The sequence below is a fragment of the Phaseolus vulgaris genome, chromosome 7 (genome assembly GCF_051622355.1).
Source record: "Phaseolus vulgaris cultivar YP4 chromosome 7, ASM5162235v1, whole genome shotgun sequence".
Lineage (NCBI taxonomy): Eukaryota > Viridiplantae > Streptophyta > Magnoliopsida > Fabales > Fabaceae > Phaseolus > Phaseolus vulgaris.
In genome coordinates this window covers 5767436-5792510 of record NC_143504.1, presented here as the reverse complement: position 1 = coordinate 5792510, position 25075 = coordinate 5767436, and the positions used below count along the sequence as shown (strand labels likewise).

The following is a 25075-nucleotide window of genomic DNA, read 5'->3' as shown; positions in this document are numbered from 1 at the left end:
ATTATATTAACAAAAATTATTAATAAAACATATAATCAATCATATTATAAAAAATAGAGAAATTAAATTTAGAATAACTAACCCATACAACATTATTTTCTTGATTGGGATTACTTCCAGATAAAGATCTTTTCATTTTCTTTCCCATCAATCCACCTTTATTTTCCCTCATTTATTTCTCTCCTTTTTCTTTCACCCTTCCTCTCTTTTTTTCTCTCCAACCTACCAAATGGAGCATAAAGGAGAATGGAGCTATAGCATGACACATTCTACAACATTTCAAACAATTGATGATATACTAGAGACATTCATACTGAAACAAAATAAAAAACAGCAATTATAAAGTAAACATGAGAGAAGAGTAGGGGTAGTTTGGTATTGCCCAAAAGCTATTAACATTTAACAAGAGGCAGCACGATGAATTTACACGTCATATATATTCCTGGGAAAATGGCTGCTCCTCCTGGCTCTACATTACTACTAATAAAACCTTAAAATTCAGTAACAAGAAATTCCCGAAGGATGAAATTAGATGGCTGATATTACAAAATTGATCTGGTAAGCAGGGCACTTCACTATCCTAAACAACAGAAATTTGCGCAACAGTTAAAGATACTCAAATTGACCAGTCTAAGAGCAGTCAATTCTTGCAGTAGGCCCTAGACGCTATCTTCTCTTTAGTTATACTTCGATCATCTCTCTTCAATCGTCTACGAGTCCCAACTCTGCATAATCTATCTAGTTTGAATTTTAGCATTCTTGAACATCTGCAAAGACAGACAACATAAATTAATAACAGAAAATATTGAAGAAAAAAAATGCAACCTAGCATTAATGTTTTAATCATATCTTGGTTCACCATTTAGATTTTAATAGCCATAACAAATATTATAGTTTGAAAACTAATCATAAAAGGATAGCATCAGTTTATAAGATTTCCATAGAAGCTCTCTACAGAAAGATTTTCCCCCTGCTTGTTAGATGGTTTCCAAATCTCACGTATCAATACAGCAAACAGGACAATCTGATTTATTTCAATTACTATAATTTTCATATAATTTTAAATTTAAAGGCTTTAAGTCAAATTATCACATTCTCCATAGATAAAAAAAGGTACTGTCTTGCTGCTAGAAGTTGAAGAAAATTTTCAACTAACTAACCTTTGTCATTGAGATCAATGGGAAGGGCAACTTTGAGCTGGTTGTCAGCTGAACCACTGGAAACTAGAGGCAGTCTAGGCTGTGGTGGAGAGCTAGTGCTACTACGGCTTGAATTCCCATTTGAGGCATGGACCTTCACTGGAAGGTTCAAATACATCTCGAAGTTAGATGAAGTTATTGCAGTCAATTTCTTGCCTTTAAATCTTCCCCTAACATAGAAGGCAGATTAAGAGAATAATTCAGCAGGCTATCACCCAAAATATACAGTTGTAGCACATGGGCTGGAATTGATGTCAAAACAAATGGCAGTTCAGCACTGCAAATACCTGTCCTTACGCTTTTCACGATATCGCTGCAACGACATTTTTCTGCTTGCTTGACCATCTATATCTTGTGAAAAAATATACATATATTATGAATACTTAAGTTCTAAGAATTGGATGTCTGGAAATTTATTACAATGTTTTTAACCCATACTGAAAAGTTACATCAAACAATCAAGATTTCATTATATTTCATTGCTTTTAGATTCACAAAAGCAACAAGAAGTTATGTTAACCAGGTATTTAATTGGAGCGTGTACCCCTTACCGAGATACTTAATAGCTGCAATTATGAGCACCAGTATCTCCACACAATCTCGTACAAGCATTGGACCTTTTCACAGGGTAAAAACATAATTGATGAATAGTATCAGCACCAGAACCCTTTCGTACATGATAACTGCTAATATTCTTAAATACAAATGATAGAGACTTGAGTAGTGTGTAAGTCCCACATTGAATTGCATGGGATGCTGGTTCTCCGTCCTTAATAGCTAGATTTTGAGAGTGGGTTCTCCAAGTGCTTATTAGCAAATATCAATTCTACCAGCAGCAGACAAGGTACTTAATATACAACAGGTTTAGAAATCATAAGTGGAGCTTAAATCCAACACTAGGGTAGAAAAGTTGCGACATAAGTCCAACAGTAGCAATAACAACAAAAGCCTTCAGTTTTTCCCATGGGACATATGGATCAAACAAAACCATTGAGATCTATCCAAGAATGAAACTTAAACTACGTGGGTGAGTATTGATTTTCTTGATTCAAAAAAATCATTCGGTATGCCAAGACAAAAAAGAAAGGACCTCAATGAACTTTCCAAATCAAATTAAAAATAAATCGGAATGCAATATCAAGATAAATTCAACAAAGAGTGCAGCTGTAGCAGCAACAACAACAAAGTCTTGTTCCATTAGGTGTGGTCAGCTATATGGATCACATTACACACAGCTAAAGATCAAAGCTTCAGGAGTATTATTTAACCAGAGAACTCTGCCTGTGTTTTTCATAGCCAATCCCATGACCGTGTTAAGGAGGGTTGTGCTAGGCCGTTGACAGCCAACTTAAAACTTGCAGTTATACCAAACAATAAAGGATGCAGCATGAATCCAAATTCAGCCCAGTAGTTTATAAAAAAAATTAGCTTGAAATTTTCTGTAAATTTGTCACAAGAGAACAATGAAAAGTTCAAGCAGAAAAAAAATTCCAACTAGTTAATTTAATTATACCTACCAGCATCACGATTTAAGCTCCCTTTGTCTCTGTATTGCAGAGGATATTCCACCATCTTATCTGTAAATTCCAATTCAGAACACCAATTATAAAGTTGCCGAAAGCACAATAGACGTAATATGAGGATCTTAACATCTAGTTCAATATTATACAAGTTGTCGTTATTTAAGCAAGTCAAGAGATATGTTCTTGGTCATCTTCAACATGTATAAAGCTATGTTTCTAAATTCGGCATTCAAAGTGAACTCTATCATAATAATGACTGCACATCCAATTATTTCTCAGCTTGCACAGAAAAGGAACAACCAGTAGCACAAAAAACTCAACAAACATGGTAAATGAAATAGTAAAATATAATGCAATTAGTTCATGCTTTATTTATTTATTTTCCCATATTCAGACAAAGCAAAGTAACTTGGCTCTGCATCCTCCTTCAAGAAATAAATTGAATCTGGTATTTAAGCAAATAAATAGGCTACAGAAATTTTCCGCATCAAACCATAAGCTGAAATCATTCAATGAAAAGTTCCATATTTTTTATGCAACGAGCACTGAAGATTCATTCCCTTGCACATCTGAGTACTGATACTTCAAAGCAAAATTATGTAATCTTTCTACCTACTTGCTACCTGCTTGAGCAACCTTAAGGATTGTTGTATCAACAGGGATGAGGACATCCTTATCCATCGGTAAGTGACAAGGAGAAGACCAAACTGATGCATTTCCATGTAAAGGATCATCCTGAGTAAAGTGGACAGGACTTGCAGCAAGCTGCATGATTGCTCGTGCCTGCAAAAAGCCAAATACAGTGGCACTGGAAGGTGAAACCTTATTGGATTTATGGCCAGGTATGCAAGAGGATGAAACATTACCAACCTTATCAGGTGAGACTCCATCATAGACGTTCACCTTACCACAATAGAAAATTGTCATTTGGCCAAATGATCCACTAGTTGCACACCCTCTGTGGTCACATTTACAAGTAATGTTCAGAACATGAATGAACAATACATAAAAGAAACACTGGCTTATTAAAATGTATTGAATTCAAGCTATATACGACATTTTAGGCTACCAAATGGCTCTAAACAAGTATACTTTGTGACTATCCAGGACTCTTGTTTTTGTAAAGAATGGCACAAGAGTAGTTTTAATTTATCCATTAATCAGTGAAGATACTGTAGTAAATCTAGAACACCTAATGTTAGGGACAGAGGAGAAGAGGGAGTTACTTAGAGGGGATTAGTTAGAATATGAGATAGTTAGTTAGAGGGGATTGGTGAGATAAACAAATAAAAGGAAGCAAAGAAAGAGGCTTCATTTTTTTTGTTATCATTTCCAAACCTGAGAATAAGCTCTGTTTTGAAAGGGAAATCCTTCTTCAAAGGGAAACCCTTGGATGAGATTGAATTGCATTCTCTTCGTTGTATTTATTTTAATGAAAAAAATACATTTTTTTCTTTTTTTTTCTCTCTATTTCTCATTCATGTTATCTAACACCTACTTGTAACACTAAGGTCAGCTTCATTTTCAGTTTTCAGCTAGGTATGATTACGACTTGCTGCAACTGAGCAAAATTTCCTAGAGATTCCCTATTACACAAAACAAACAATGTTTAATAACTTAGTTGCCACAATTTCAGTTTTCAGTCTTAATTGTTAGTGTTTCTTGAATCTTGAAATTGATGATGTTAAACCTAAAATCAATTTTAAACCTATAGAGCTTCCCTTCCTCCATTTGATAGTTGCCATACATTGAATCCGGATGAATATTGTCCCAACCTCAATCATGATATCTAGTGCAATAACTAAATGGAAAATTTAAAATTAAAGTAGAATGACGAGATTATATAAGGTCAGACAGAATGGAAAACAGAAAGAATCAATTAAACATAAACTACAAATACAATGAAACAGATATACAAAAACAATATTAGAGTTGCTTGATTATCTAGATTTGGCAATAGCGGTTATATGCTTTCAATGTGCTGACTGGTTGTTTGGAATTGGATAAATCCATAGTGCATCCAAAACGTAGCTCTTAAATCATTCATCTCTGCCCAAATCCTGGTTAAAAAAATACAATAACCCATCTAATACATCCCAGAAAATTCCAAACGTCTAAATGACCTAATTTCAAGCCTCACTGACAGCAAGATCCAACATATGATCTCGTCGGGCATAGAGAAAGTGTTTAGACCCACAGAGAGCACTCACATTCTTTTAAGACTACTGCACTTACAGCTTTTCCACCACTTTCCACATACATTCACTGGATACCAAAAACCCACCATTCGCATCATTTCCAGCTCAGAAAAAAAAAAGTAAGAAAACAATGAGCCAATTCTCGAAGCTAATAGCAAAAGTAAATCCACTTGAAAACTAGCCTTCACCGAACCTCAAATCCTCTTATCACTCCCTCTAGTACGGAACCCTCACTCTCTACTGAACCTCAAAACACACTATTTTCACCCAGAAGTCATCAAAGATGCAACTGGCTAGGACGAGAATCCACACCCCGAAAACCTTTAAAAAATCATGAAAAGAGAGAGGAAAAAAGAAAACAGACCTGGGGCTAGCAACGTTGGCGTTGGTGTTGGTGTCATTAGTCTCCGTAGGTTTTTCCCCAGAAGAGGCAGATTTCTGAATGTCGTCGACGGCGTGAAAAGCGGGTTCTTCAGGAGGAGGGACCTTAGGCGGAGGTTGAGTCAAATTGGCCTACAATCAGCGACGGCGTAACGATTGATGACATGTTTTGTGTGAGGAAGAAACAAACGCGGAAGAAGAAGAACAAGAACAAGAACAAGAAGAAGAAAAGAAACTCACTTGAGGTTGAGGCGCATGAGGATGGTGGTGCATGGGGGGAGGATGAGGAGGAGAATCATCGTCGGAAGGTTCGAGAAGCGCTTTGAGGGAAATGACCTGTTGGATCGCCTCCGATTTGTTCCATGAAGGCCTGCGCATCCCTGTACGAACACGTGTCTTCTCCGTTTTATTAATTCTTTATTAATAAAGTAAATAACCACGATTATTGAGGTTAAATTAAAAATAACCCGCATCCCGATTACTGTCATCATTTAATAAAGAAAAAATATGGTAGTATAATAATGTGTTAGGGAAATGAAGTTTCTCAGGTACCGGAAATCATGGAGGAAAAAAGAGGAGAGAGAAAGAGACTGAGACCTTTTTCTTTGAGGAATCTGCGACAGTCCTCGCGAGTGAGCTGAGAAATGTCATCCTCCGTGAGCTGGTTCAGGGGCTTGTCCAGGATGGATCGGAAGGTGGCGGTTCCGCCGGCGTTCATGGCCTCCGATTCCGGCAGCCGGTGGTGGGTGGGACCATGAATTTAAGAGAAGAAGAGGGAGAGAAAGAGAGAGAGAGAGAGAGAGTGAGAGAGTGTTGTTGGCAGGCAGCGTTGGGTTGGGGGGAAATGGGGGAAGGGTAGGGGGGGGCTTTTTTAGGAGTTGGGGTGAACCCTAAGCTGCCACGTATGTTTCTGTCTTCATTATTAGCAACTAATCTTCCTTCTCACTATACATTACAATCAATAATTTTTATCTTTTTTATTTTTCTTTTTCTTTTTTACCCTCTTCTCTACTTTTTCTTTTTTTTTAGTGTCACCCTCTCTGTTTATAATAACATGTTTTGTATATTTTTTAGAACCTAATTTATCTGTAAAATAAATAATTAGAAAAAAGATTAAGCGATGTTTGGAAGAGAGTGATTAAGAAGGTGGTGTTAAATTTGAGAGGCGAAGGAGTACAAAATGTGGAATGGGGGGCGTGGGAGTTGGCGTCAGTTTGTAATAATTTGTGTTGGGTGAATAAATTGGGTTTGTCCGCTAGCTTTGCGCTCCGTCCAAGCCAACCAAACAAACCTTGCAGTGTTTACACTCCCACACTCGTCACTTTCACTCCCATCACACCTTTTCAAGATAAATACTCTACACAACAAGTTTTATTATAGATTAAGTTTATTAAACTGTATAATAATTATTTAAATTTGTAATATAGTATCATTTTTTATCCTGACACTCACTGTTACAGGAAACACAACTTTTCAAAATCGCGTTTAATAATAATGTATGATATATTTGGTTATATTTCATAACTTCATTTATTTATGATGAAATATTAAAATTATTTTTATTTTTGTAATTATTATTTTTACATATTTTATAGTAATTTTATCTTTATATTTTGGTAATTATTTTTTATTATCCTAGATCACTTGTGTTTCCGCACTACTGTATGAGAATCCCTGTAATAGTAGTTTCCCAAAAGCATAAACCAGAAAGACACCAAATAGTTCGAACCAATTCAGATTGTATTAAACAAGCACCAGATCTTTCATCTTAACTTTTTTACATCGTGTAGTAAATTTTCTTCTCGTTGTTTGATTTATTTTTTTACTCCTGGGTAGATGCACAATAGAGGAGTTTATGACAGTTTATATTAATTTTAATATTTTAATTGGTTTGAGAAGATATTAAAGTTAATCATTTTAGCGCAGTTTCTTAAAAATATGTAAAGAAAATATTATTTTGTTTTTTATTTCAAATTAAAAACGGTAGAGTATGTTTGATAATGAAAACAATATAAGATAGAATGGAAAAATTGTCTCATTATATTATATTTAATTGTTTCAAACACAAACATTCCTTTTGGAGATGTATAGTATGCTATAGAAATTTAACATACATATTAATGTACTAATGGGCCTCGTAATGAAATAGATAAAAAAAAATTGGTTTTTTTTTAAATCTCAATGTAGTTGATTAAGTTTTTTTTTTCTTTGTATATTTTGCTATACTTGTATATTATGCATGGTTTTGTTTTTCCTTTATTATTTTCCAAGATCTCTTTGTCTTTTTTGTGTCAAAATTTACAACTCAATACTACAGAGTTATCTTCATCAAATAAGGGATTGATCAAGAAACTTTGATAAACCCAATTTGTCTTTAAGACTTGAAGTTATGTGTATATGTATGGTTAGGTATATTTTGATGTATAATTTTGCATTACACTATGATCCAAGTCACTTGAAAAAGTTTTATTTTCTAGATCTGTGTATTTTTGAATAATCATTAGAAATTACTTCTATTCAAGTTTGCTTACTATAGAAAATATTTTTAACAGGTTCGTTTATCATATCAACCGCTTGGAAACACTTAATGTTGTTAAGGACTTTAAAATGATTTGTTTTATATTTTTTCTTTTCTATTAAGTGAAATCAATCGGTTCAATAAGTTATTTTGATAAAATAACCGGTTTAAAACATGTTGATTTCATTTGTTAAAAGAAAACAATCATTTTTAAAAAAAATCAATTAAATTTTTTTAACAAAATTTTGTTATATTAACCAATATGTTTTAAATTGATGCAATTGTTTTCCTTAAATGATCAAACTGATCTTACAAACATTAATACCTTATATAAAGATGTAATCTAATAATTTCAAACAACGAATTTCATAACAATTTGATGTGAGTTGTCGTAGGATCATATTTGTTATCTTAATGTACTTTGATTATGAATCTCAAATACAAGTATTCAATATTGATTCTTATAAGTTATTCAATTGTAACTAAAGCGTAATATGATTTTTTTAATAATATTTGTTAAGAAGAAAATGTGTTAATGTAATTACAAATTATGTAGTATGATACTTACATAGCTAAATATACATCTAGAATATATCATGTAAGTTGTTTATGCTTTAAATATCGAGAGTTATATATATATATATATAAAATGAATAAATTTGTGTATTTTTAGCTTTATTTATTAGAATTGTTACGCGTAATTTAGATTGTGAAAGTCAAATATTTCTCGTTTGAAATTCAAATATTTCTCGTTTGAAATGTGAAAAATATTAGATGTTAATGAATTGAAACTAATCATCCATTACATTATAATATATTCAAATACAATATATTGCTCCACTATAACAATAGTGAAAGTTAAACAAATTTTAACATTTTGAAACATTTAAATACATGTTTATTCATGGTTTAGAAAACACTATCTCACTCATCTAGCGCTTGTTTCGTGTTCTAATTTATCTAACCACAATTCTCTTCACCCAACTAATGTCATCAACACACTTAACAACTTTTAGTTACCCAAAAAACAAGTATTCGTCTAATAACTACACATTGAGAGTTTTTTTTAAAAAAAAATCTCACTCAATAACAAAAAGATTTTCAATTAGATAAATTTTGTGCGATGAGACTTAAGTCATATTCTTAAATAATAAAATATTTGTAATTCATTTAATTTATATCGTTCTATTATTAAACATTAACTAGGTTCTTACAATTTTAATTAATTAATATATATATATATGTAATGTAAAAGAATATACTAAAACCCTTCTAACAATTTTATTAAAATTAAAAAAGTTATTTCATTTAATATTTTTTGCATAGAATATTAGAACACATTAAAGTAACTGAAAAAGTACATCAATTATAACTTCTTTTTAAAATTAAAGTGAACTATTTATAGCCAAAAACTTAAAAATATAGTAAAGTGCTACTTACAGTCTATTGTTTTAACATAAAAGCGAAGTATATATACGTAATCTTTGCATAGAAAAGTGTAATTTGTTCTAAACTCTGTTGCTACATTTTAGAAGTGTTATACTTTAGAGAGAGAGAAAAAGTAACAGTTTAAAAGTACTTTTTGCTGGACAGTATAAAAGTTTTGATTGATTAGTAGAAATAATATATGGTTTTAGTTAATAGCTACATATTTACTATTAGTTTATCAGTTATAGCCAAACTACATGTTAATTTCCCCAATTTGTTTAATGCCCTTAATTTGACTAATTATATTTATTTACTCAGTTATTCTGCTTTAGTTTTAGTTTGTGATGAAATGTACTTTGTTTAAATATTATTAAAGGAAAAAATGTTTTCACTTATTCATAATCTAACATACTTATATTATCATTACAAAACAAATCATGAAATACAAACCAATTTTTAAAAATTAAAATAATTAGTTACCATAGTAAGTAAATTAGATATCATTTTAGAAATTAAAAATAATAATTTTTAAATTAGTTTATATTATTGTTAAATAATTTTTAAATTGGTATCTAATTAGCAATTAATATTTTTGTTACCAAATTTAAAAATTAAATAATTAATAGTTAAAACCTTAATTGCTAATTATATATTAATTTAAAAACTATTTAATAATAATAAAAATTAATTTAAAAACCAAAATTTTGTTTAATTTCTAAAATACCTTTAACTTAGTTATTATTAAAACTAATTATGTTTTAAAAATTAGTTTCTATTTTATAATTTTCTTGTAGTGTATACTCAATAAATAATTTCTATTAAACACAAGAAACTCTAATTTTTGTTATTTTTTTCAGAAACATTCGTTTTTATCAAAGCCAATTTATATTACTCAAAGACTTTGTAATTTATGTAAACAAAAGATAAACAAACCCATATAATCATGATTAAATAATGAAAATAGTGCATAGTGTATATGAAGAAAGAAGAAAAATATAACATCTATTTGGATTAAAAAATTCTCAGAATTTCATATATAAAATTTTCAAATGTTTTATTTTAAATTATTAGAAATTAAATTTTGATTTGATATTTTTCTGAAAACTCGTCTGAACTGACTGTTTATTTACTGCAATATGTAAGTAACAGGAAATCTGTCTCTACGTTAAGAAGATTAATTAAATATAAGTAAAAATATACAATTTACTTAAACACATGAAAAGAATTTTTGATTAAGAAATAAAAAAATGAAATTTAATATGTAATGAAAGGATAAGACAGCACATTAAGAGTAGAGTTCTGTATCACATTCATGGTTTTCACAGAAGAAGAACGTAACATGGTCCAACTGTCTGTCTTTTCTTTGTTCTTGTTTACTTCAATGGCATTTGATGCACCACGAATTTAAGCACTGCATCTCCTCGGGGCGAGGGAAGATTTTCAGATGTACCCTGTTGTTTTCCATGTCATGTCGTAGTCTTTCTTCTTCGCCCTTCTCCAGTTATGCCTTTCTTATCATAATCATCATCAAACCTTTAATAATTAATTCTAGTTATGTTTGAAACATAAGATCAAGTTTATACTTAATTATATAATTTTTTAATTAAAATTTTCATAATCTTGTTTGGTTAATGATTTGTACCTGGATTGAATTTGATTGTTTTTGTTAAGTAGTAGTTTTGAAATGGGAGGTGGCAAAGAGAAGAGATGATGCGTGTGGGTTTGAAATTGAAATGCATGAGTTCTGGTTAGGGTTAGGGTGGGAGGGTTGAAAGCTTCATCACTGTCTGACTGCAGAAGGAAGATTCTTCCATTTATGGCCAAATATTGCATTACTTCTCATGCCACGGAAAGTGTTGTACCGTTTAACACTTAGTATTATTTTATCATCAGGTGCCCTGCCTCCTCCATTTAATAATAATAATTAATCATAGTAATTATTTCTCTGCTATAACACAGATGTGTCTGCTCTTCTTTTCTTTTATCGCTTTTCGATTGGCTTCGTATACTCCATATTTACAAATAAATAACAAAAGATAAAAAAAAGTGGACATTTGTTCCTTGAAAGTCTACAAATTTCACCTTAAGAATAATAAATCACTTACACAATTATTCACTAAAAAAAATCATTAAATAATAATTAATTTTAAAAATAAAAAATAATTAACAATTATATTAATTAAATTATATACTATTTAAAAAAATATTAATTTTTAAATTAAATTTGATTATTGATAAATAATTTTTAAATTAGTATCTAATTAGCTATCAAGATTTTTACTATCAAATTTAAAATTTATAATTAATACCTAGATGATTAGTGTTCAGGTTAGGGAGATGGGACCTAGAAAACTATTGAAGTCTTCTTTTCCTTCCTTTGGTCGGGCAGATGACTGGGTGATGAACTGTGATTCCTCTCGTCCTCCTGCTTATCCTTCGATACTCGGCACTCGGTCTTCGGGAAATCACCGGATGGTGGGGTACCTGCGAAGGCACTCCGACGCTCAAGTCGGTAAAGCGGGTGGTCAACTCTCAGGTAGGTGAACAATAATAAATGACATACCTTACTCCTTGGGATGCGTGCTATTTATATTATTCTAATGGGTCTACTTTGTTGGGCCCGTTTATCGAGGTGGATACCGCTTAGGGTCGCATTACCTAATTCTTAATGATGGATTAACCTCACTGACCTTGGTTTGAGCGTTAACTTTGGTAGGGGTCGGCCGACGGTCAAATACCCTTGGTATGGGTCGGCCCTCGACCAAATTCCAGTGGTGTCGGTCGTCTCGGCCAAGACTCTTAAGGTCTCGGCTGAGTCTTCTAAGGTCTCGGCCAAACAGGCAGTCGGCCTCGTCATGTTGGCCAAGTCTCTCAGGTCTCGGTCGACTTTCCTTTGGTTTTGGTCAGGTTGACCAGGTCTCGGGCAGGGAGGCTAGGGGTCGACCTCGCCCATATCGGTACAATTAGATACAAATTTAAAAATTATTTATTAATAATAAAATATTTTTTTTTTAATTTTTAAAATAATATTTAATTTAGTTAATATAGTCATTAATTATTTTTAGTCTTTAAAATTGATTTTTATTTAATAATTTTTTAGTAGTGATTAAATTAAAATAACTTCCTTACTTGAGACGTTTGTGTTCTAATTACATCTTAATTGCATGGCTATTGACATGATAACATTCCCATGAAAAATTAGTCTTACGTTAATTTGTTCTAATGAAATTAGTTACATTTATCTCATTTCTTTGGCAGACTGACCCTTTAATTAATTATATATATATATATATTAAATTACAGTTATTTATGTAAATATTTTAAGTTTTAACTCATTAATTATTATATATAATTAGATAAATTGAAATGATGGTGACATTTACATATTAAATTAATTATTATAAATTAAAATTGAAACTAATTTTGTAATGTTTATGATTTAAATTATAATACTTTTTATATTTTTTCATATTTGTACTTTTAAAATAAAACAATACAAAAATATAATTATTTAAATTATATTTCATTAATTTTTAATATCTTATATATATATATATATATATATATATATATATACTATAAAATTAAAAAAATGGATTGTCAAGGCAAGAATGGTATATTAACTTGTTTTGTCACCTTTATTATTTATTTTTCATATAATAGACACGTTTGATTTTTGTTTTTAAAAAAATTGTAAAAAACAACTACTCTTAGTACAACATGTATACTTGTGTTTGAGTTTTACTCACATTTTGTTCATTGATAAATTAGATTCTTATTTGGAAATTTTCACATGAAGAAAATATGTGTTATATATTAGTTACTTACAAGGGTACGTATGTTGACTTTATATCATCCTCACCTTTTTCCAATTTATCATTAATAATTTACTTAGGGTTACAAACTAAAATTTAGCAATTAAACATGAGGGTTAAAGCTTTTTGAGTATTTTATTATTTACTTCACTTTTTTATTTGTATATGTTTGTCTTTATTGTTTATTATTGATTTTTTTATTGTTAACAAGATTCCCCATGTGCATTAATAATAAAACCTCATATTCTTACTATAACGATAATGATTTAGGAAAAACCTTAATAGAAGTCCTATAGTTTTATTTGGAAGATTGGTTAAATCTTTACATCTTTTATAAATAGATATAAATAAAAATGTACCATTAGTCTACTAACTCTTTTGCAATAATTTTTCACTAAAATAAAACATTTACATACAAAAGTATTATTATATATATTCAACTATTATTTTAGTGACTCTTTTGAAATTTAATTTTTTTGATTTTTTTTGTTGAATCATATTTCAATTGTTTTAAATTGGTGAAGATAAATACAATAGAAAAAAAAAGGAGTTCATAATAATTTTGAGTTTTAAAAAAATCTTTAAGAAAAATAGTTGAATAAATGCAAAGAATATATTTTATTTAAATATAATGTAAAAATTATCTTTGGGGTAAAGCTAAGTCAAAATAAATAAAGGGAAACTAAGTTCGAGGGGTGAATTGTACTTAAAAGGATTTTCACAAATAATTGTTTACAATAATTCAAAAAGAATTTTAAAAAATTATTTTCAAAACAACAAATTGATTTTGTAGTTGGGATATAGTGAGGGATATAGTGATAATGAAATTGTAATAACCAATATCAATTATCACACCAGTTTCATTTATTACAAAAATTCAAACTAAGTTTGCAGAAAACAAAAACAACTGATTGATATACTTGTACAAATTATTATGCAGATATATTATAAAACAAGGATAAATAACACATAAAAAGACTCCAATATTTTATACTGGTTCGCTTACAACAAAGCTACATCCAGTCCCACCTCACACCAAGGTGGATTTCACTAAAATAACACAATTTCTTTTAAAAAAAACACACACTACAAGAACATAAGCCACTCACTGCAATACCATGTCAGAATAATGATACCGTATCTTGGTCCAATCTAACACAAAAATACAATGTAGACTAGAAGGGAACGTGATGAGAATCAAATAAAGGAGGCTTTTATTAATGAAGGGAGAGGTCATTCACCTACACATTTGAAGTTCTTCCTTCTAGTCTTTTCAAAATTAAAAGAAGACATAAAATAAAGAGAGGATCAAGCCTAAAGCCAAAGAAGTCTACAAGTTTTCAAGAATAGGCTTCATTTAAATATCTCTCTTTATAGTTTCTTTTATAAATTTGTAAATAATATAAAATGTTTAAATACATAGTTTTTAGGAAAGGTGCTTAGAGGGAAACCTTAGATACCTCTTTTGTAAAAGCATCTTTAGGCATTAGTTTAGAATTTTTTAGAAGAGTACTCTTCATGCTTCATTTAGGCGCTATTAGTAAGTAGCATATGAAGAGTCTTTTGGTTAGCTTATGTTGTAAGCTTCATGACCAGCCCTTGTTCCTATAAAAGGAGGGCTTAGGTCATTCACAATTCAGATTGGAATTTAGAGTAAAGAAACTATACTCAAATTTTGAGTGAGCATTGGAGAGCTTTTGAGCCTTCTTCTCTAGTCTTATCTTGAAGGATCCATAGTGTCCTCAAGTGGCGGCAGCACACTCATCTAGGAGCAACCATCCTTCTAGTGGCGTGATCATCCTACCTTACATCCATCTTCATGAGCATTCTTTTCTCCTTCCTTCCTTCTCTTTCAATTGTTCATGTTTAAGCTTGTTTCCTTGAAATTTTGTCTTGTGTTCTTGAGTTTATGGTTCGGTTGTTCTTATTTTCCAGCAATCCTTTTCAGTTCTTTGCCTTTTAATTTCATTTTGTTCGGTTCATTTTGATTCTTATCCAATTCTGTTCGGTGCTTTTAAGTTTTACCTCGTTTTGTTGGTTCAATTTGACAATATGAGGAACTTCCATGTGAGTTTGGATTTGGTGCTAGTTTTGGTGAGTTCTTGACTTAGAACATTGATCCAATTCTAAGAAAAAGTGCCTAACAATTGTCCAACTCAAGTTGATTCCTAAGAATGTCAAGAATCATTCTCTTCTTTGCTATTGGAATCACATCAGAACGAATTAACCTGAAAAGTGAATCAAGAAATACAACATTATCTTTCAAAGACTATTTCTTTCAAAAACTTGAATCATCGAGGCTCTCACAAATGTAAAACTGTAAATTGTATGAGTAACATTGTTTTGAAAAAATGTTGACCCTTTTATAAAGATTTAACAAAACCAATTTGTATTAAGGGTGCGATTAAGTAAAATCAATTTGTTAAAACATTGAAACAATCTGTTGATTTTACTTAAAAAATGTAATATGCATGTAAACTGATTTTTCTCTAATAGAAAGTACTCAAACTGAAACATTTCTATGTTACTTATTAAAACATGATTTTCAGTATATTAAACATATTTCAGAAAAATCTAAAACTTTAAAATATTTTCAATCAATTGATTTAAAAGATAACATATTGAAAAACTGTAACTTTCCAGAAAACAATTTAAAAACAGTTGAAAAACTTTTTAACCAATTAAAAAATATTTGTCATTAGATTCATCATCATTTCTTAAGACAAAAAGTAATTAAAGACACACAAAATAAAAACTAAACTACCTATAATCTTAAGGCAACAAGTATTCAACATGGCTTCATCAAACATCAAAGTTGGATCCTTGAGATGTCTAACAAATATAGCAATTAATGATTTTTTGTCTCTAAAATTGAATTCTATTTAATGATTTTTTAGTAGTGTATCATCTATGTTAAGGTTCTATAAAAATATATAAATAACTCCTCGTACTTGTAATTCCTTGCTCTAAATGATTTTCAGCTCGAGCAAGAGAATTACTTGAAATCTAATGGTATAGAGAGAAGTATTCAAACATAACAAAAATTCAGTACAAGCTTAACTAAGTTGAATGAATCATTTTTCTCAATAAATTCTACCAAAATTGATGACAAATTTAAAAGGAAAGAAAGAACATAGAGAATCTCCATAGTAAATATAAACTTACCCTTTTTGATAATATGATCCTTAACTCTCTTGTTAGTGAAGTGTGGTCAAATTCTTAACGAGACGAGGTTTAGAGGAATGAAATTAGAGAAATTTAGAGAGAAGTCTTATAGAAAGAGAGAATAAAGTTTATAAAGGTGAATGAAAGAACACTAAAGGCGATGAGAGGAAGAATTAAAGGAAGAACATAAAAATATTTCAGAATAAAGATGAACTTACTTTATTTGAAAATCTAATCGATTGAAAATGATCTTTTTAGTTCCATAGCTACTGTAATATGTGATCAAATTCGAAAAGTAATGAGATTTGGAGGAATGCAAATTGAGAAAAGTCGGGAAGAATTTATAGAGAAAGAGATAAGAAAGCTTATGAAAGTGAGAGAGTTCATTGTAGAGGTAATGAGAGGGGGAACATTGAACTCTTTAAGATCAAAAAAATGAGATTGAGATACTAAAAGAGTAATTAAGTCAATAATAAATAATATAAGAATATCAATATTAACTACAAATATAAATTGCGATTAAAATCCAACTAATTTTTTAATTATTCATGAAAATTAATCAAATTTTATTATACTAAAAATAAAAATTGACAACACATTGTATGAAAAAAAGTTACCTAGTTACCGTTATCATTTGTATGCTAAATATTATATCAATATTTTCAAGTTTATAAAGATTTGATTGAAACTTGATTTTTTTTTAATTTTAGATAAATCTTCTATTTAACAAATATTATTTTATCATTTTTATGCTACATATATGTTTTTAAAGTTTAAAATAAATAAAATATGTGAGTGTCGACACTGTGGCTTAAGCGAGAGCAATGAAAATAATCACCACACTACTTGAATGGTAAGTCATCACTTAAATGATATTGAATCCGAAAATATCATTTTCAAAATATCGAGAAGCCAACAATGAAAATAGCAAGTAACCCCATTCTAAAATCATAATAAAAAATATACATATATTAACTTCCACACACACACGTATATAAGAATCCAACTACCACATTCTTTACACATTCATACAAATTTCATTAATTACATTCGAATATGAACTCCGTGTGCCTACAAATAAATTCTTCATTCAACATTCAAAAAATTCAACCAGACTTCACATAAATCATCTAAGTGTCCAACCATACTGCAATAACATCTCTCCTTTTACAAACCTCCCAAAGAAAGGAAGAAAAAAAGATAAAATTATTAGTAAAAATTGAACTGCTTATCGAAGGGTTCACTTTGATCCTTAGTTAGCTTTTTTCACAGCACTTTGATCTGCCATAATAATGAAATATTAATTCTTTTTTAAATTTATAATTTTTTTAAAGAAAATAAGTTTTAAAGAGACGAAATTATGAAAGAAATAAACAACAAAACTTATACTTTTTTAATTTCTTAATTTATTTATTTAAAATTTATATTTAAATAAAAAACAAAATTGTTGTAATCATAAAAAATAGAAAAGTGAATATAATTTTTTTTAAGAGGTTGAGTGTAATTTTTTTTTATATAAAAGCTTTCATGTTAGGTATCATTATGCAACTTGACATCTTAACTAAGCTGACACATAAAGTAACAACAATCATCTATCATCACATGAAAAAATATTATTAAAAAAAAAGAAAAAAAAATACAAAAAAATATGGGAGTACTATACCAAAACTTATATGTTAACAAAACGATACATATGTAGAATACACATATTAATAAAGAATTATAAGAAAAGACTAGATGGAAACAACACTGAAATGATTCTCTATGACTAAATCATAAATTAATTAACTTATTAGTACACACATTGCCTTCACGAAAAATAAGAGTAACCCTAAGCCTGATTTTTCTACCGTAATTAAGACAAATATTTCATCGATTACGAAGTAACCACGAAACATTAGTCTTAGTAGTAAACACAACACAAACCAATGCAAAATCACATTCAAGTAAGTCTCATCTTTTGAACTTCCTCCATAGCATGTATAACTCCATAAAACTCAGCAACCATAGCAGTCTGAACTTCAGGAAACACAGAGAAAGCACTAATAAACTCACTCATACTCCCACGGAAAATACCTCCACAAGTAGCAAGACCAGGATATCCTAGCAGCCCCATCAATGTTAATTTTAACCCAGCCTGGTGGAGGGAACTCCATCTAACAAGAAAAGAACGAAAAACTTTATCAGTACGAGTATTAATACCAAAAAACTTAATCACGTTGAAATCCAATATATCATTCTTCATTTAAGCTTTAGACGAATTTCCCACTAAACAAATTAAATATTTAATTAACGAAATAAGTCTAGAAACATCAATCTTATTTTGAAATCTTATTTAAAAAGAAAAAAAACACGTGTCAAATAATATGAATTTTGCGGCAATGTGCTTTATTGTTTAAAATATATCTGAATAAAAATGAAATGATATTTGTTAGCATCTGTAACACGTTTTCTTTCTGTAATCTACTTTTTATTATGTTATTGAATAAAAAATATAGTTATATAATAATTAAAACTAGTTATCACCATATTTATATAATTTTTTTTACAAAAATTCATGTGATAAATAATAAAATTTGAAAAGAAGTATTGTTCCCATTTTTTATTTATTTTCTAAAAAATTTGTGTATTTTTGTTTAACTATATTATCGGTGCCTAGTACTCCTAACTGAAAATACGACTAACCCTAACAGAATGTTATAATGTTGATTAAATATTTTTTTAATAAAGTAAGAAGTAGAATAATAGAAAAAGTTAATTAAACAGATCCTAAATTTAAAAAGATTAAGTAAATGAAAATAAAAATGGTGGAAATGTGAAAGTTGAAAAGGAAGTGAATAAGGGAATAAGCAATGGTATTTTAAGTGAAAGAGTTATATGGAGTAATGGTATGATTTACTTTCTTGAAATGTGTACTAGGCTAAGTCCATAATGAGAAACCCAAAACTGCAATGGGCCCATTAGGAGCATTATGCATACAGGGCCTAACCCAATTACTTTTCTCCAAATTTTCTTAGAACAAATAGGCCAATTCTCTCCTTCCACTGTACTTTTATATTCATCGATGAAAAATCAATTTTAATTTTTTTAAGTTTTTAAATAATTGTAAATAAAATATAACTTCATTTTTTTAAATAACCTTAACTGTATCTCGTATATTTTTTTCCAACTACATACTTCTTCTCTTCTTGTTGTAACACTTTTATCATTCTTCATATACAATCACCCTAATTAACAGCAAAAACATCATAACTATCATCACTTTTAAAAATAAAAAAATACAGTACAATTTTGAGCATACTAAAAATAAAAAAATAATATAGAAATGGTTTTAATTAAATGTGAATTCTGGCAGGCACTGTGGTCTACTCCTGCTGCACCTGCATAAACATTCATATCTTTTGCTTCACCTTTTCCCTTTTCAATTAATCAATTTCACTTTTATACTACTCACCTAACTCTGATACATTAATTATAAATACTATAAATACGATGATATCGTTGAAGAAGAATCATAATTAGAATTTTAGGTAACTTTTTATAGACTCATCCATGCTTCTGTTCATGCGTTACTGCTTTGCCTTCTCAACAGGAGACAGCGTCCTTCCGACAACAAAAAAAATTATTCACATTTCATATTAATACTCTTCTTTCGATGCATCATCACTTTTTTTTAATATATTATCTTTTATTTCTTATACCAAAGTCATATTTAATAAACAATTCACATTTAAACAAAGTTAAAATATCAAATAAGCTTTCTAACTTAAATTGATCATAAGTAGAATAATGTCGCCCAAATTTAAAGATATTTTAAATATATATTTTTTTTAAAAAAATTTAAAACATTTTTTAAGAAAAAAAATTATGTTCCAAATTAAAACATGGTGATTATCTTATAGATATTATTTTAATAGATTTGATATGACATTATCAAAAAGAAATATTAAAGACTAATTTGCATTTTTCAAGAAAATAGAAAAGTGATTTAGAAGATAAATTTTTATTATTTAGTTGTGAAAAATTTGTTTCAACATGGCTAATACTCTACATACTTAAGAGTTAAAGTGAATAATAATTTAAATATATTTTCTTTTACTAATTTTTGAAGTATTTTTTAAAAATAAAATTATGATAATATTTTCAACTCTAAAACAAATATACCTTCTAGTAATATTATCTTATTAAACTTGAAGTTATAAAGTGAACAATTCATATTTAAATAAAGTTAAGATCTCAGAACTTTTATAAATAGATTAATTTAAGTCTAACATTTTTAGGAGGACAAATTCTATATTTAAATATTTACATCTCACTTTATTAATGAATTTGGAGATGTAATAAGTATTTTTTAAGATGTAATCATTTCCCCACGAACTTATTTGGAAAAAAATGCTCAAATATAAAATAATTTTAATTAGTAGTATAATCTCAAAATACTTTATAACTAACAAACAGTTTATTTTCAGTCAGTCTTTCTCATTCTTAATAAAAAAATCTTAGAAAAATGTTTATGAAAATATTTTTTTAAATCATACTGATTAACTTTCTTAGTTAACATAAAAAATCACTTTTTGGATAGGTAAATAACCATTTTCACCTCTCCTTAATGCACTAGTTCATTGGATATAATATTTTTATAAAATTTTAGTACACAATGATAATAAATGAATTCTATATAGATTAAATTATTTTTATTCCATCTTTTTATGTGTGATAAAAATGAAGTTCAATTTGGATATTTTTTTTTTAATTTAGTTAACTTTTTTTTATATTATATTTCAATTCAATAATTTGAATACCGCTAATGATACAAATGATGAATATTGTATAAAAAAAGAAACATAAATTGTCGATGACCTTTCCCTTATACATCATTGAATTTTATTTTAAAAAAAATAAGGTTTGAAATCAAGAAACCACGCTCAACTTGTAAAATCGGAATTTTAAATAAATATTTATTCATAATAAATTTTACATATTACTCACCCAAAAATAAAACTAAAAAAATGAAAACCATCGTATCTGGGTATAATAAATAAGTTTACATTACCTAGAAATCGAGACTAAAAAAATGTTCAAGTTCTTCAAATTTTAAATATTTTTCTAAATTTAATTACTTATTGTTTATTTAATATTTAAATATATTATTATTATGTTAATATGTTAAATAAATACATTAAGATTTTCAGTCACATATTTTTTTAAAAATTGAATTAATATAATCATGACTTTAAAATATTTCCCACACACTAAAGTGATTGTTTATTATTTATATTAAACATTAAATTTATAATGAAATGAATTTTCAAAAACAAATATGCAATTTCACTCTTTTCCAAAGTATAAGCATTTTTTTAACTTTACATTCACTATTTTACTCTTTATTCTCTCCTCTTTGCAAATAAATAAAATTTATCTTTTAATAATTACATTATTTATAGAAATGAAGTTTTAAAACATTAATTCTCTTTAATTTAAAGCCACTCTTTCTTCCCTCTCTGTTACCTTTTTTTTTTATCCTTTTTCACCATTAAAACACTTTTTAAAGCTTTTTGTACTTTTTACTCCTTTATAGGGGTTAGTGGAACCCACCCTTAAATAATGCTCAGAACGTCACAACCCTTAGGAGAAGGGGAAATTATTGCTCAGTTAGAAACTAAAATTGTTATCTATCCCTGTATTTTAGATTATAATTTATAAACTTAGGGGTATAATTTTATCATTTGTAATTAATTAATTAATTAATTTCTAATTTATTACATAATCAACCTTCAATTTTAATTTTTACTTATTGTTTTCTCAAAAAAAAAATCATATTCTCAAATTTTTTATATTTAAAAAAAAACTTAAATTTAGTCTTAAATCTACTTTTAGTTTATCTAAAACGATATTTTTTTTAATGTGTAACCGCCTAAATTTTTCTATACAAGCCCAGCAGTGCCCCCTGGAAACAAAGCACATAAGCTCCACACAGTGCCTCTCTTTTTTTTTTTTCTCCCTTCTCTCAATTTTCTCCTTCCAAACTTATCAAATCTATTTTGTACTCGAAAGGTTTATGATTCTTTATTTTTTTTTATGGTTATGTTGTTAGTCTTGGTGAAATTAGTTAATAAAAAACAATCTTTTCCATTTTTTCTACTTCACAGTGAGATGTTGTTATGATTGAATAATTTGTTATAAGTCTCTAAGTAGTTTTATTGTTGATTTTGGAAATCTTTTTGGAAACAAGTTATCCACGTAAGGGTTGAATTAATTTTAAATACAACTTAAAAAATAGAGTTAAGTTGTTGGAAAAGTTAGATTTCTCATATAAATAAATTAGCTGAATCTAAAATCTAAACAAATCGATGTGTAAATTTTGGATACTTTCAACTTTAAATCTATTCAACCTTTTTTTTTTATGTTTAAAGAAAATTTTACATGTAGAGTTAGGGAAAATATGAGTCTAAAAAATCAGCTTAGCAAATTTGTCCTGCGCTAAACGAATTTGAGTTGCAGTTTTAGGATGCTCTCAACCTCAAATTCGCTTAGTCAAGTTTCTAGCACTCAACGAATTTGATATGCAACTTTTAGGTGTTTTTCTACCTCAAAATCACTTAACCAATCTTTTATGCGCTCAACTGGGCTCAAGCCTATCTTAATTAGCTCAAGCTCTTTTGACAACATTTGTCATTTTTGCTTAACTACATTTTCATTCAAATTGTTATTTTATCAAATATACTAAGCCAAAGTAACAAAGTCCCTACTAGAGTTAAATAATTACTCTAAATCAAAATGAAACAACCAATACTCGATAACTTTATCCTTTAAGTGATTCACCAAACTCTTTAAATACATTCATTTACTTATTCAAATAAAAAAAACAATATAATTTTTTATAACATCTACCATATATAAAATTTCACATTCTAATATCAATCAACTTCTAATATACTTAAAACAAACAATCCTGCAAAAATTTTTAAGACTGATGACCATGTCACCCCCACATCCAGATCTTCTAGCCTAGAATTCTATTGGAAATTAATACTAACTTCCCTTACTTGAACTTGACCAACAGATGATCACTGAGAGCTTCAAACCTACCAAAAGCTCAAGGGTAGCCCAACCTGCATCACAGAGTCCTGATAAAAAAATCCATCTATATCCCTAGGACCCTGAGCTAACAAAGATTAGCCATAAAGCTAAAAGAGTCACATGCAAAGCCTATACCAAGAATAACCTAACAAGTTCAAAATTTGACTCAAAGAGAAGAGCAAAAATGAATTTACTCTATTAAAGAATATGATCAGACAGTCCTGTAGTATTCACTGTCAGGAGTCTGATGACAGACTCCGATCGTCAAACTAATGAGCGAAGAGATCAAAATCTTAGAGAGAGAAGAAAGAAGAAAGAGAAAAGGAAAAAAAGGTTTTCAGAAAGATGATGGTTCTTTTGAGATGAAACCTGAATAACTGAATTTTTATTATATACTATTTTAACTTTAATAATAAAATATTTAGCTGTCCTTTTAATTATATTATTTCTACTCTAATACTATTTTTTTCGATCCTTACGAACCTTAATTGTGAAAAATTTAGAAAAAGATAAGTATATTTAATTTTATGAACATAAATGAAGATCACTACAAAGTATGCATGTAAAAGATCTACATATAATGTTTTGAACCAAAATGTTATTAAATTTAATCTTTACTTATTAACTAACAGTAAAAAATATTTTTCTCAAATTTATTATGTAAAAAACATTATTCATATTTTATGTAACTTTCTTACTCTCAACATTAAATATGAATAAAGAAATAAAAGTCCAAAGACATAACAAACTGTTTCTTTCTTGGTGATGAAACACAAGAACAGGTGGGGTAATGAAAAGAAAACAGTGAATTATAGAAATATAATAGCTCTACTACAATAAAGTGTTTTCATTTAATTTAGTGTATAAGATAATTAATATTGTACATGAATTAATTTCACCCGGTCATATTTCTTTCGAAAATTGTGTCTCATTTGTTTAAGCATTAACAAAAAATTTGGATTAGGAAATAAAAAATAAAAAATAAAAAATAGAAAAAGAAAAAGAAAATATAATAAAAATAAAATTGCATAAATTAAAGAAAAGAAAATAAAAAGGAGAAAAATAAATAGAATTTTCAAAATTGACAGAGACAATTTTTTTTTCTAAAATAATTTATATTATTAATAAAAAAATTATAAAATAATGTTTAAATTAATATTTATATTAAGCTATTAATATTTTATATTTTAAATTAATTTTTAATAAATAATAGAGACTAATTTAAAATATAAATAATTAGTAGATAAAATTTTAATAGTTAAATAGACATAAATTTAAAAACTATTCTATAAATTTTTATTAATAATATAAATTACACTAAATATCAATTATTTTTTAAGTTTATAAAATATCTCTTATTTAATATAAAAACTAATTATTTTGATTTTTAAAATTAAAAAAATATTTATAACACTGATATATATTTTCTACTTTTATTTTTTAATATTAAATACATAATTTAAGAATGATTATGTATTTAAGTTATATTTTTAAAAAACATTTTTATTTTAAAAGTTGTTTCAAATGAGAAGACACCATGAAATTTGGGTGGTTTCAAATGAGGAAGCATTATAGTGTTTGGAGGGCACGGATGGACATGCTGCAACACAATGCCCTCTTTACATGTCTCGGTTATGTTTTTCTCTTTAAATTAAGTCACATTCATAAAAGCAAACACGCCCTAAAAGTGGTGCTTCACCAATGCAAAATTTTGTGTCCTTTAGGGCTTTATATGAATTAGGTTTGGCCAATCCATTCAAAATAATAA

The 25075-nt window shown here is 28.4% G+C and overlaps 1 protein-coding gene across 8 annotated transcripts; it reads right to left on the bottom strand.

Moving 5' to 3' along the window:
• Positions 1-351: 351 nt before the first annotated feature.
• Positions 352-6225, bottom strand: LOC137827669 (protein TIFY 4B). Of its 8 annotated transcripts, none has more exons than XM_068633905.1 (10): positions 5899-6225; positions 5542-5681; positions 5285-5433; positions 3593-3680; positions 3343-3505; positions 2717-2776; positions 1751-1816; positions 1487-1544; positions 1161-1369; positions 352-767 (listed from the first exon to the last, which is right to left on the bottom strand). In XM_068633905.1, the coding sequence occupies exons 1-10, from the start codon at positions 6017-6019 to the stop codon at positions 751-753; spliced, it is 1071 nt and encodes a 356-aa protein (XP_068490006.1). In that variant the 5' UTR covers positions 6020-6225; the 3' UTR covers positions 352-750. The 8 variants fall into 8 exon arrangements, with proteins under 8 accessions (XP_068490006.1, XP_068490007.1, XP_068490008.1 ...); XM_068633906.1 differs by having other exon boundaries at positions 3346-3505; XM_068633907.1 differs by lacking the exon at positions 1751-1816 and having other exon boundaries at positions 1487-1550.
• Positions 6226-25075: the final 18850 nt, after the last annotated feature.